The following is a 14,469-nucleotide window of genomic DNA, read 5'->3' as shown; positions in this document are numbered from 1 at the left end:
CTGCAAATTTGTTGGACACGCGCATAGATAGAACACATGCTTAGCTGAACGAGAAGCACTTCACTCTGTCCCAAATGCTAATCAAAGGCCTCTCTGTGTTTGGCAATTATCCCTCTGCACACATGCGTGCGTGCGCGCACACACACACACACACACACGCACACGCACACAGTGCATATGGAAACGATTAGGCCAAGCTGGAGGTTTGACTGCGAGCTGCCAATCCATGCCAGTTGATTGGCCCACGCCTATCAAATGTTTCCATGAGGCCGTTGACCTCTACGTGGGGACAGAGGGAGACGGGGGAGACGGGGGAGACGGGGGGGGGGAGAGAACGAGAGAGGTCACTGATGGGAGAGACGGACAGACAGACAGACGGGGGGGGGGGGGGGGGGATAGGATGTACAGTATGTATTGGTGGTGGTGATGGGATGTATGTACAGTATTGGTGGTGATTATGGCAGGGGAGGGGGGGACTGGATATGCCAATGGACTTTGGCAGAAGAGGGCAGTGTTTTTGGCCATAAGCATTAGTGAAAACAGACTGAGAGATGTTAGATATAGGGAACAAAAGTAGTGGGTTCAGTTCAGAACTACATGGAGTTATGGAATACTCATGCAGCCTTGTTAAGGCAGAACAGGCTTATCCTGTGCTTGGAAGATGCAGACTCTGAGACTGGAGGCTAAGAAGGGACATGTGTGGGGTTGGGTTTGGACTAGGGTGAGGTGAGGGCTGGGCATGGGGAAATTCACCGTCATTATGAAGTGCTGTGGTACAAATTACCTACTTGTCTGCTCTCCCAAAACCGTATAATAAAACAAAACCTTGAGGGTTCTCCTTGTTTGAAACTTCCCCTCAGAGGAGCTGTGGAAAGTGGTAGTGCTTAAGACCTGAACAAACTCTTTAAAGAAAGAGTGGTTAGCCTGCTCGCCTCAGCATTCTTTTATTAGCCAGATTAGTCTGTAAGCAGAGAGTGAGAAGACATAGAGAAGACCCAGGGAGGGAAGGACACGTTGGGATTTTAGCCCAGGCCACCAAGTTTGTGCTGAGCTGTCGGCAACAGGGGGTCTTAACTGATTCCGTTAATTGACAATTGCAGTCTCTTTCGAAAGTGGAAGAGCGTGCCACACATGGCAATAGGATCAATATGCTCACTTTAGACTTTGTGTGTGTGTGTGTGTGTGTGTGTGTGTGTGTGTGTGTGTGTGTGTGTGTGTGTGTGTGTGAGATGAAAGACCTGCCTCTGTTTTACTTACTCTATTGGGCGTAATCTTATTTTAGCCGCTACGTAATGGTCGTTAAATTCCATAATTGGCTCTTGTGTCCCGTCTATGAATGCCCTGGCTGTGTCGGAGGAGTGATCGAACAAACGGTGCTTATTTGAGCTGAAGGTAGCAATGGAAGGAGAGAGTGACAAGAGAGAGGAGACAAAACAATATTGAAAACATTTAATTATTTTTGAAAAGATGAGAGGAGTCCAAATAGGGATTTTGTAAATAAAGATGAGGTTGTTGTGGAACGGGGCTGAAAGGGTATTATGCTCACTCTCTAGTCGCTCTCATTCTCTAACATTTTGCTCCATGCACACATCATGTGAACACCTCCCTTCATACACAACACATGTTCTTTCTTCCCGACACTTCATGTGCACAAATCTGTTCTTTTCTCTCAAACCATTCACTGCATTGCTACTTGCTAAAGGGTCAAAGGTCAGCCAGTGCAGTTTGTTTTACTGATGTCTGTGAAGCTGATGTTTGTTATCAGTTTCACAAGGGACGTCTTCAGGCTATGTTTACACTCTGTGGTGTTCTACTACTGTCCATCTTCAAACAGAATGATATTTTATACTTTGAATTGACTAGTTTTATCCTCAGTCATGTTCACTGGATGATCTAATATGAGAAGCTAATTGTGTGTGTGTGTGTGTGTGTGTGTGTGTGTGTGGCACAATATATCTTTCACTGTGATTAAAAACACAAGATAATTGTGTTGTGGACAATTTCCATTGTTGGAATAATCACAAATATCATAATCAAGTGATTCAATATATGTCATGTTTTGTGGAAGGAAGAAAAAGTATGCACATCTCCCTCACACTGTTATATTTAAGTGGGAGTAGCTATTAGCTAATGTGTGCGACGTCTAGCCAGACACCGCCCCTCACCTCATAAAACGGCCTATTTACCTTCATGTGTAAATTAATCCGTCTGAAACAGACATTCTCCTGTTGCATGCTGCAGTACATGAGTGAAAGGCCAACACCAGACAAGTTTGTCCCGACCATTCCTCTGACATTTTCCAGTATTCAAATGAGAAAGCAGCTTGTGTCACTATGTACCAGTGTCTCTTTCCAAGAAAGCGTTTAGGGCCAAGGTTTGGCAATTGGTGCGTCTACCTCTGTAGGCCATTATTGTTTGACAGAAAAGGGCCACAGAGTTTACTAAACCGGGTACAAAGTAGTATTGTTTGACTCTGACACAATGCCAGTTGGACTTCATTTTCATTAAGGATAGGAAAATGTTGATACTTTGTGTTTATTTATCCTTCATTTACGTTTTTTGCATTCCTGCTTCATTCTGTCCTTGTTTGTATGTCTGTCTGTGAGATTTGTAAACAAAACAAGTTCAGATTTACTATGCATTTACAATAACACTATAATGCCATAATGTTCATTTTCAGATGGGGATCATGGGGAGGAAAGTCAGATTTGGCCCCCTTTCATGATGACGAGCGGCGGAAAGAGACTTTCCAATTAATTTCCCCCATAGACGTTTCAGAAAGTATTTATTTAAAGACCTGTAAGACTCTGACGTCTATGGGAAAAATGAATGGGAAATTCTCTTCCGGGCCGCTCGTCGGGGGTGGGACTGCGATGCTCTGTAGGCCTATTTAACATATGTGATGGACAACCCTGAGGGCGAGAATTATTACATTTACTGTCTGAAGCTCAAGTGAGCAAAGCAGCGAGTTAGAGGGCTTTTGATCTAGGTGTTGGCAGAGTCAACTCGCATTGACGACTCTCACGGGCACGCATGTGCACGTTGGGGGCGCGTGTGTGCAGCTTCAGAACTAGCGAGACGGGTATTGCTGCAGCCTGCTCTTGGACAAGGTTCGACAATAGCTGATCTACAGTACAAACTCAGTGCGTTGCATCGCAAGCCTGTTGATCGGTTAATTCAAAGAGAAAACAATCGTGACAATTCGTCTCGTATGGGGGACCCTGGCACAGCATACGTACCCATGCACACAAGCATGTGTATGCATTATTTTGCAATACACACTTGTGCGCACATCATGCCACATCATTCCAGTTATATAACCTGCATCTGTGTGGCCAGGCATACAGTTTACAGCTGTATTGAACCTGGGGTGACACACACAGACACACAGTCACATTTTATAGACAGAGGGCCTCTGCGGCTGTTTTCAGAGGTGTCAGCCAAGCTAGCTGCGGACCATTTTGGTCCCGGTTGGCGTACGTCCCCCGTCTGCTTTGTGTTTGCTACAATGGAAGCATATATACATATACTGTAGGTCACAATAGGGCTGCACAGTCCACTGTTGTACACCGGTGTACAGTTGTATCTTTAGTTGCCACCACAGTGAATGATTCTATAGCAGTAGCCCACGTGCATTTAACATTTGGCATATTAGCAGTTGTTAACATGTTTAATTATGTTCAGAACACCTGTAAAAAAATGATGCACAACATACAATAAAATATCATTTCCATCACCGCCTTACAGTAATGACGCGGCCCTAGGCTGTAGCCTTTGAGATGCAGTTCTGTACTTGCTAACTTGTTTCCGGATACTTTAATGCTTGGTAGACATTTATTTCCACACTTTCTCACACCCCTTTTTTCCACTGCCTGGTTTCTCTTTCTTTCCACTGGTATTGCCTCTTTCTTCATTTCCTGCTGCAGTGCATACTGTATGTATGCCCCCCTCGTTTGATTTAATTTCTCCTACACTCTCGCTCCACGCCCCCCTACCCCCCCCCCCCCCTCTCTCCCTTCTAGGCCCCTTCCATCTTTTTCTTTTCTGTTTAGGCTATAGGGGTTTATATAGACTAGTGTCAGCAGGCAGACCCAAGTTAAGATTGCAGGCTTTCTACGCAGGTTTTCTGTGGGTGTGTGCAGGCGGTTTGGAAAGTCTATTAAATTTTTTTAATATTAGTTTGGTCATTTCCAAGAATGTTCCCTGAACAAAAAAAGTTCTGGGATTCCACAAAAGTCTGGAAATGAAATTGTGTCAAAATATTGCCATTCATTCCAGAAATGTGTTAATTTAGTTGGTGACCAACCAACCTTATTATGTGTTTGTGTCAGGATTCATGGTGGCCAAACAATCTGCAATTATCAAGTTATGTCTTTCTAAACTGGCCAAATACTAAATCCAATAAAGGAATAAGGTATATAAAAATAAACTTCATGATTAGAGGGTACAGAATATTTTATGCATACCTTTTTATTTTTTTATTGTGTTCATCTCCAGTTAGACATTTCCGTACCTAAATAAATCTGGTGTTATTATATCCAAGAACGAGGAGTAGTACAGGTGAAAGATTCCATAACTCCATCCCGGACCCACCATAGAGTGTGCATGGTGGGTTTTGTGGTAAAACGCTTATTTTGATCTCATTCATTTTTATTTTGTATACATGTCTTTCATAATGTCGCACAACTCTACACAGTGTTTTGTCCCAAATGGGCTACCGTAGTGGCCGATTTACTGCAAAACCCACCCTGCATACGTACTATATCATATCATACCACTCTTTCTTTGAAATAATATCAAAATCCTCCTAAAGCGGTTAAGTGCCAACTATTGCGAAAATTGTGCACCTTTTGTAAGAATAGTTGTTAGTTGAACATAGTTGGCATATGCCATAATGTTCATTTTCAGATGGGGATCATGGGGAGGGAAGTCATATTTGGCCTCTTGAGGACCATGAGAGGTCAAATACAAAATGGCCGCTAGTTCAACTTATGTTTGGAATCAAACACAGTAGAATGTAAACCAAATAGGGGGTGCCTTTTCACTTGGTGATGGTGATATACTTTCGATATAACCAGATTTCAAGGAAATGCATTTAGATCGAGGCAAAGGTCAAAATGTGCCCAAAGCTTTATGCAACCAATGGAAGTGGAGTTCTCTGTTCTGCTGATTCAAACTTGGCCTGCCCTGCCTCATTTTCACAAGAGGAGGCTGACACATGCTTCTGCATGTGGCAGAGGAGTAAGAATGTACTGTTGATACTGATGTGGTAGTATTGGCTTCATTCAGCAGGATAGGTTCTGATAAGCTGAGGGTTGCCTCACCTCATCCGGATGTTCATGAAATGGTTCATGACATGGTTGGCACAATGACAACCAACACAATGTCTGACTATCGCAGTCTTTCACACGTTCACCAGGTCTGATACTATCTACGTTCGCTGGCAGAGGAAAGAACACGGGTACATAGGTCTGTTCCGAGTTCCGACATACTAACAGTCTGAGAGGAACTGACACCCTACCCCAAATCCTAACCTAACCTCACAAGGAAGCCATGGGTAAATCTTAACGGGCAACATATGCCGTTAGCCACAGGTGAGTTTTAACCGGCACTCACGGCATTCACGGACGGCTCCGTCCCTTTATTTGTTTGCCTTGGAGGAGGGGGAGGGGGAGCGGGAACGTCGATGATGGCGTTGCGTTCCATGGCATCTCTGGTCGGCTCTTTTGTTTGTGCCATGGTGCCAAGTGATGGGGAAAACGTTAGGGGTATCTGTAGATGGTGCTGTCGACCGCACCGTGTCCCTCGTCTGCATGTCATTGACTTGGTGCGCAGGTTGGCTGGGGTGGAGGTACGTCGGCTGTGTTGTTGTAAGCGGCCGTCCCTTGGCTGGTGGAATCCATTGGCGGTGGTGTTGATGAGTTGTTGTCGGACGCCTGTAGCTGGGTGGTCACAGGGCCAGGATTAATCTGTATGTCTCCCGACAGTAGCAGAATCATAAAACAAAACTTTCTTTTGTTGATTTTGCCAAGCGGGGGTCTGTTTCTTCTAGCTGGATTGCAGGTCAACAACGCAGGAAGGGCAGAATCCACCTGTGCCGTGGCCCAGGTGTTCAGATCCATTGTTGTTGTGGAGATTGCTGTGCTGTTCCTTGTTTCCAGTGTTATTCTCGTAATCCATTCTTTCCATTTCCACCTGGTGATGGTACAGGGGTGAACTAAGGTAGAAGTCCATAATCCACAGGAGCAGAAATGGATAATTAGCGAGAAAATTCGGTTTGAGACTGCAGGCGAGAGCGCAACAAAACACGTCCTTTCATCTCGACGGCTAGAGAGAGTGAGAGACCAAACAGTTGAATGCATGGAAGTGAATGATGCCAGGAAACGGCTCTTGACTTCTGTGTGAAGTCAAGAAGTCAACCCAGGCAGCACTCAAGCAACACATCGAGGACACTTGCTACCAAGCAAGTGCACTGTTGGAACATAACATTTTGGTCCTGGAGGCTAGAACCAGAGATGCTTCAGAGCTATCTGACTAGAGCTGGACAAAGGAAACAACAGGGTGGCAACCATTTTGGACCACTCTCCCTGAAGCATCAAAATCGTGCCATGAATTAATCTGCTGTCGCTGCATGAAAGGGTGTGCTGGTCTGCAAGTGTGCCAAAGCTGCACTCATGTACTGCACTGTGCCTCTGTTCTGGTCTTGTTCTCTTTCCTGAACGCAACATGACCATAAAGAAGCCTTGAACCTTGATTATTGTCATTTACTATATAGTTTTAAAATAGACTAATACCATGGGTTTATTATGATTTGGTTTTATTCCTATTGTCACAAATGCAAGTACAGTTTCACTATATTGCAGTAATCCAGTGTCCAAATTAAATATATTTATTACTATGTAATTTGACCATGACCTTGATTTGATGTATGTCCTTGGGTTCTGGCAATCTCCAAAGTATCATCAAATGAATGAGCAATGTTTTTCTCTTTTTTCTTTTTCTGCAATAGTTCAAAAATTATGTGTATTTGACATTTAGACCCAGTTAGTGGACCCAACTTGGATTTGACCTCTCGGAGGTCAAATCTCCCTCCCCATCTGAAAATATATGTTATGGTATTTACTAACTATGCTGAAAGTTTCACGCTTCTTACAAAAAGTGCACAATTCTATTGCTAATCTGCTGCACTACACAATCCTGTGTCCATTTTACATTATTAAATTTGGAGAAGAGACGGCAATAAACATGATTCACACATGCTGTCTTTCACATACATCCTCTAAGTTTCTCTGTTCTTCATTTGCTCAGTTAACTTCCTCTTCGATTCTGACTTGCTCTGTGACTTTCTGAGGCATTTGGCAGCGTGCAGGTGTCTTCCATGTGCAGAACTCTGTGCCAGGTTTCATATAACTTCACTTCTCTCACTCTGTTCCTCTCTATCTCTGTCTCTCTCTCTCTCTCTCTCTCTCTCGCTCTCACATACACACACACTGTCTCACCGCTCTTTCTCGACCTGACTCTTGCAGATAGGTCGAACAGGAAATGGTTCTGATAGCTTCCTGAGGAAATTACACCCACTTCCTGTCTGTGTCTCCCCATTTGCCCCACCCCACTCCTCCGCTTTTTTCCCCTTCTTCTTCTGTTGCTCAGGCGCCTTTAAGGGGCAGCCATCAGTGAAGGACCCCAGAGACCCTCCCTCCCTCCTCCAGTGGCTGTTAATGGGGCCTTGGTCTGATGACAGACCCAGATAAACAACAGCATAAACATGGCAAGATGTGGCCATTAGTTTGCCCGGGCTATTTTAGGAGCATGCGTTCACAGTGCTCCTGTCTGTGGCACAGAGGACAGGACATAGGCTATTGTGGCCCGGATGGAACCAGAGAACAGTGACCTATGCTTATACAATGGCTTTCTGTGGGGCCAGGTGCACCTAGAACTGGAGAATTAATGTAGCTTTTTTTTTGAGTGGTGCAACCACTCCAAGGAACAGCAATGTCCGTGTTCACCCACCTATGTGTTGGTTCACCTATGTGTCCGTGTGACGTTAATGTCTGAGCACCAGTATATGACTATGAGTACCAGTAGGGGCGCTGTTGTGCCAGAAAAATAGAGAGAGAGACAGTGCTGCACTGTTGCCTGCTAATGAGAGAGAAAGAGAGAGAGGAGTTGCACCACTCAGTTCACACGGGTGTGATTTATTTTTAAAACATCTGTTTTCAGAGGAGGCGTTTGTTTCTGTCCATCACACAAACATGACACTTGATTCTTTAAAAATGGCCGCAGTGCAGACTTGATTGTTGAATAATAAAATTAAAACAATAATGACTCAGTCATAATTGCCAGCTACAGCAAGCTCTCATTTATGAACGGCTATAATCAGATTGTATGCCTCAGCCTCAGTTTTATTGTAAGTCTCCCATTGGCTTAGAGGCGGCCAATGAGGAAAATGTTTCCACTACGGTCACTAGTAGAAGTAGGTGAACATGTTGTCCAGCCGCTTTTCAAGCAGCTGGCAAAAATAGGCTATGTTAAGGTGTGTGGACTCTGGAGTGGCTGCTCCACTTTGAAATGCTCTTTTGTGATGTTGCTGTTTTGCAATGCTTTGGATCTGAGTGAATAAAAGTGTATGAGACCAACTGTGGTGCCAGCCGGCTGCCCCCACTTGACAATCACAGAGTGGCGTTGGCACCGCTGAGGGATGTTCTGCATAGTTGGTCCTGGTCCCGGAATGGATTCCTCCACAATTCCCACATGGCCACTTTAAAGTTATCGTGATGTCACATTGTCATTCCAGGAACGTGATTGACAGGTGTGGGCGCCTCCCACTGCGGCATGGACGGCGACGACTTCATCGGGGTGAGGTCATGTTCTGTCCACTCTGGGTCTGAATCCTGCTCTCTCATTGGTCGACGTGGTGCCCAGGCCAGCACGCAATCGCTGATTGCTTACAAACGGTTTCACAATGGGGCTGGGGGCTTAAAACGAAGGGTGGTGTAACAGTGACTTGGTTGGTATTTTTAGACAATATGGCCTCTGACTGACCTGGTGGAAAGATGAAATGTCACAATGTGCCACGACTTTGTCCGAGGGTTTTACATCAAGAGGAAGGAAAGCGAAGGCCTACAGTATGTAGCAGGTGGTGATGTTGCCAACGCTGGTTTGCAGTACTGGTACGTGGCGCTAGTCAGCAGAGACAGGAATGTGATTGTAGAGTCCAGTTGTCGGTGAACACACGCGCACACATACCGGCAGTTCCTGGCACTCACATACTCTGGGCACACGCACACGCACGCACACACACAAATACCACACAGACACACAAAAGCACATACGCTTGATAGCTATCATTAGATTGATGCCACCTGACACCTAGTTAGCACTGGAATGTGATGGCGTGGGGGTGGACAAGGGGGCTACAGCTGCCGACTCCCAGGAGCTGCAGGGCTGCTCCCTCCCTGCACTTCTGGCCCTCCAGGCCTTGTTATAATAGTCATTCTCCTCTCCCTGAACACTAGACTAGAGACCAAAGTCCTTTTTGTGACTTGTACCGGTACCTTTCTTTCAAAACCACACTCGGGTGTGAGCCAACGCTGAATGTCAGTTGAGTGACGGTTTCAGCTGCAACCACAGAATGCTGGCAGTAGTCGGCATGCAATGTCTTTGCATGTTCACCCCCTGTGTCCCCTAGAGCAGGTGTTCCCAAACCTTTTTGGACCAGGTACCCCTTTTGGGGTAGATATTTTTCCAGGTACCCCCTCATCCTCGCAACACGGATAACAATATATTTACAACCACAAGCAGTGTTTCCTGCAGGAAAAAGCTTTGGCATGGTGCTGGGCACAGGCCGCAATTTTGATTCATTAATTTGATTCATTAATTAATAAGATTAATACATTAAGATTAATTTGTATTATTGCTCTTGTATTGCTATTGGAGACACTTGGGGGACACTGGGGGACACTGGGCAGGCACTGAGGAGGCACTGGGGAGACACTGGGAAGGCACTCGGGGGGGCACACTGGGGAGGCACTCGGGGGGACACTGGGGAGGCACTCGGGGGGGGACACTGTCTAAATGTATACGTCTAAATGTATACGTCTAAATGTGTACGTCTTCTCTTATGGGGGTCCCTGGCATATCTTTTCAAATGGGGGTCCACAGGCTAAGTAGTGTCAATTTGGGGGTCCTTGACAAGAAAAAGTTTGGGAACCACTGCTTTAAACACTTTAGCACTTTATGAACATGAACAAAATAGATGGGTCCCCCCTGGAACTCCCTCAGGTACCCCTGGGGGTCCCCGGACCCCACTTTGGGAACCACTGCCCTAGAGTAGGTACCCTCACAAAAAACATGCAGTAATCCTGGTCTCTAAACTGCCTCCCCCTGGCCATCCGGGGAGCCTGATGGAGGTGAAAGGCACTGGTTTCATTAAAGTTGTTCCTTCCACGCACTACATCCAACCGGGGGAAACTCCCCGCTGTCGGGTGAAAAGAAGCGGCTTGGACTCATGTATTGATGGAAGCATGAGGCCAGTTCATTGCTCTCCCCAGGTTGCCAGAGGGAGTGTAGCGGCCAGGATTACAAATAGACATTTGACAAAAAAATGGGCTACAAAAATCGTGGGATAAAAAAAAGGAAAAACAAAAAATATGCAATGCATTTTGCCAAGACATGTAACTAAAATTGCACTGATATAATTTAAAAATAACTGTCATAGCTAAATATTCAGGACATTGAAGCAGAGAGATGATGTGCCACAACGCTTATTTACTACTGAGATCCACCACTCTTTCTTGACTGGAACTGTGCCAATAATGCTGGAACGCACCACCACTTGTCTGCGTTGCCAACTTCTGGGAAGGGGATGCTCCTATAGTATATTATATACACCCTCCCATCTAAGAGCCTTGTGCCGGAACAGATCTCCCCCTCGTGTAGACATGGGCTGACCTCCATAATAAGCAAACTTCCCTCTAAGAATCCACAATTAACTTCCCTCTTACTATAGGCCAGCCCGTTTAAGGCTCAGAGTATGAACGTGCACATGCATTGCCCTGAGAACAACCGAGACATTACAGTAACTGGCTTCAGCATCTCCCATAATGAGGACACCACTATTTCCATGTTCTCTCGGCTCACTAGCTATAGCAGTGTGGAGGTTTAATGACAGACTTTTGAAAGCCTTTTTTATGGTCGTATTTTTTTTATTCATTAATGTTTTACCAGGCACATTATTAAGAACAAAGTCTTACAGAAACGGCCTGGGGTGAGTGGGCGGGACGTGCAAATAATTAAAACGGATCAAAAGTTAAAACATTTCATCTTTCCACCAGAAACCGTTGTGGGGCCAGTGTCAACATAAAGCTAGTCTGTCACTATGAGCGTTATCATTGTAATGTTACTAACATCGGCTGAACGTTAGCTTGTGGTTGCTGTTGTTCTTGATAAGGTACTGTTGGTTTGTTGGGAGGGTTGGTGGTGGGGGGGTGTGTGTGTGTGTGTGTGTGTGTGTGTGTGTGTGTGTGTGTGTGTGTGCGCGCGTGCAGATGTGCGTGTGCAGATGTGCAATGCATGGATACAGGCCAATCATGTGTGTCTGTTGTGTTAACCCCTCCCACGCATGTAGTTCTAACACTGGCTTGTCTCAACTCCCAGCCCACTGGTGCTGGCTATGAATGAACAACACAGTCTCTCTGTCTAGTTATTCTCTCAATGTCTTTTCACTCGCACTCAATCTCTCTTTTTCCCGCCCGCCCCTCCACCTTTCTTTCCCGTTACAAGGTTTCACCCTCTTACACCACCTCCGGGCGGGGTCGGTTGACACACACACACACACACACACACACACACACACACACACACACACACACACACACACACACACACACACACACTATGTACTCATTTCATACCTGGAGTAATTTGACATGTCGTGTACACATGGAGGTTCACCAACACATCATGCTATTCTTATGAGAACATTCTGTTGACTTACCTTGATTTGTTTTCCTTTAGTCTTGACACAATCTGTAACCACCAAGTTAACCTATTTTATCTAGTTATCCTAAAAATAACCAAAAATTGGCAAGGTCTGGAAGTGACCAGGTCCAACTTCTGCATGTGTTCTGTTCTTTTATGGAGAGTAAAAACATTGACAAAAACACTGCACATTGCACAGTCTCTCACAGGTTTGACTAAATCGTAAATACTGCTGTACTTAAGTTCTTAGTTATTCCTTGGTCTTGTGACATGCAATGGTGAGTGTTGGGGGTCATGTGGGTTGAGGGGTGTGCGTGTGTAGTCTCGTTCGTACGCACACGTATGTTATGACTGTTTCATCTGTTTGGGTGTTCCCTGGTGGCGGCTCGGGATCTGTGTCTTAAAAAAAAAAAAACGGAATACAAGGACTGTGTTGTTTGTGTGTGTGTGTTTGGGGGAATACATGGCTCACTCCAGTCCTCACCCACTTCCATCACTTCCAGCAGGAGGCCTCCACCTTGATTTCCCTGAAGCATGAACTTTTCTATTTCACAGACTTCAAAAGGGATGAGGGCGGCTTGAGCCCTGCGTATTTATGGCCTGGAATTTCTAAAACAAGCTGTCTATGGGAGAACCTTCCTGCAAGTGTGTTATTGAACCAAGTTGAAATGGTTTTCTGGAAAACAATCCCCAGAGGCTAAATATGGCTCAAATCCCAAGAAAGCTGAGATCGGGAAAAAAAGAAAAGAAGAATAAACATTTTTGCAATGCAGGACTCGGGCCATTTCCCCTGAGTGCAAATACTTATCTCCCCTCGCTCTCTCCAAGCTACACTCCCCTGGACTAAATCTTTTAATGTGGCCTGAGAGGAAGACAACTTGAAGATTTCACACAACCTGAAAGAATTTCACACAACCTCCCTGCCTTTTAATGAATTAAAAGGCACATTATTATTATTACACATTATTTAGTAAAAAAACCTTTTTTGTGAAACCCTTTGCGCTTCCATTCACATTCCCAGTAATCTGATTGTTTCATTCAAGGGGATGGTGTTGGAAATGAGCCACTGCCTACCTATGTAGATGCACAATGCTTTGGATGGTGTGTTTTAAAACAAATGTTATTTATACTTTTAAACAATAGCCCATGTAAGTCCATAAACAGAATTTGATGTCCTTTTGCACGCCAATGCTACATACGCAACATAGTGTATACTATACATACATTTGCCTTTAAAGTTGCCACATAAAAGCCTATACAGGTTAAGGTGAAGATATTTGGTATAGAGGGAACAAAGGGAGGGAGCGGTATAAATGCCACTCAACACAGTGATTAAAACAACAGCATAGAGGTGTGTAATTGAGCTGCATGCACCTGACACTTGGGCTGTCTGGTAATGTGTTTCAGCCCAAGGTTGTTATGATGTTTTCGACACCCTCTGTTGGAAAAATCTGCAGTCTGAGTGACATTCCTACTACACTGGCTCAACTAACCATAAATATGTCTATGCAACTAACAAAGAAGATAGATACTACTTTGAATGCATAGTCAAGAAACTGAAAATATAACTGAGCTCACATGCCTCTTGACTACCGGTACTTGATGCCTCTCTACCAGCTCATAGGTTCAGACTGTTGTTTGGTTGTAACTTGGTGATGGCAGGTGTCTGTCTGTGTTACTCCAGGTGTCTGTCTGTGTTACTCCAGGTGTCTGTCTGTGTTACTCCAGGTCAACAGACTGTTGTTTGGTTGTAACTCGGTGATGGCAGGTGTCTGTCTGTGTTACTCCAGGTGTCTGTCTGTGTTACTCCAGGTGTCTGTCTGTGTTACTCCAGGTCAACAGACTGTTGTTTGGTTGTAACTCGGTGATGGCAGGTGTCTGTCTGTGTTACTCCAGGTCAACAGATTGGGTGGTTCTAACTGGGTGATGGCAGGTGTCTGTCTGTGTTACTCCAGGTGAACAGATTGGGTGGTGATGGGGAATTGTGTTTTCCTTCTTTCGTTTTTGCAATTTGTTGTTGGTCGGATTTTTGGTTTTTGTTTGCTTCTCTTTTCCTGTGGGAAATGTCAACATGTGCTTTATGTGTGAAAGCTTCTCCCCCTCCTCTTTCCTGTGCAGTGGGGTCATAGCTTTAACTCAGCCATGCCCATCATCGGGGCTGAGGATGAAGACTTTGAGAATGATGTGATGATAGAGGAGCAGTGTCCGGCCTTCAACAGCATAGAGAGGCTGAAGGGACGGCCCACCCACCTGCTGGTGTTCCTGCAGCATGTCATTCTGCAGTTTGACTGTGCTCCCCTGGTGAGTACTAACCCTAACCCACTCCCGCAATGCAATAGAATCCTCTTTAACACTGGTGTCTCCAATTTGGAAATCCCACCCCCCCTCAAATAGCAGATCTACAAGCTCAACACGTCACCACATGCTGCATTGTGAGCTTGTAGATTGGCTATTTTGAACAGAACAATTACGTGTATGTGTGCTTAATGT

The 14,469-nt window shown here is 45.1% G+C and overlaps 1 protein-coding gene across 5 annotated transcripts in view; it reads left to right on the top strand.

The window, feature by feature from the left end:
• Positions 1-14,469, top strand: part of arhgef1 (Rho guanine nucleotide exchange factor (GEF) 1) — a 56,845-nt gene that overhangs the window by 9,327 nt on the left and 33,049 nt on the right. For 4 of the 5 annotated variants that reach the window (XM_080767704.1, XM_080767703.1, XM_080767702.1 and 1 more), the window contains exons 2-3: positions 8,795-8,856; positions 14,098-14,280. In XM_080767704.1, coding sequence (XP_080623830.1) covers positions 8,833-8,856; positions 14,098-14,280 — 207 coding nt within the window. In that variant the 5' untranslated portion in view covers positions 8,795-8,832. The remainder of the gene's footprint in view (positions 1-8,794; positions 8,857-14,097; positions 14,281-14,469) is intronic. The other variant, XM_080767705.1, reaches the window with a different exon arrangement.

This window comes from Protomyctophum bolini (assembly GCF_963924005.1).
Source record: "Protomyctophum bolini genome assembly, chromosome: 7".
Lineage (NCBI taxonomy): Eukaryota > Metazoa > Chordata > Actinopteri > Myctophiformes > Myctophidae > Protomyctophum > Protomyctophum bolini.
Note: the sequence above shows the minus strand (reverse complement) of the source record. Positions and strands in the feature narration are given on the sequence as shown.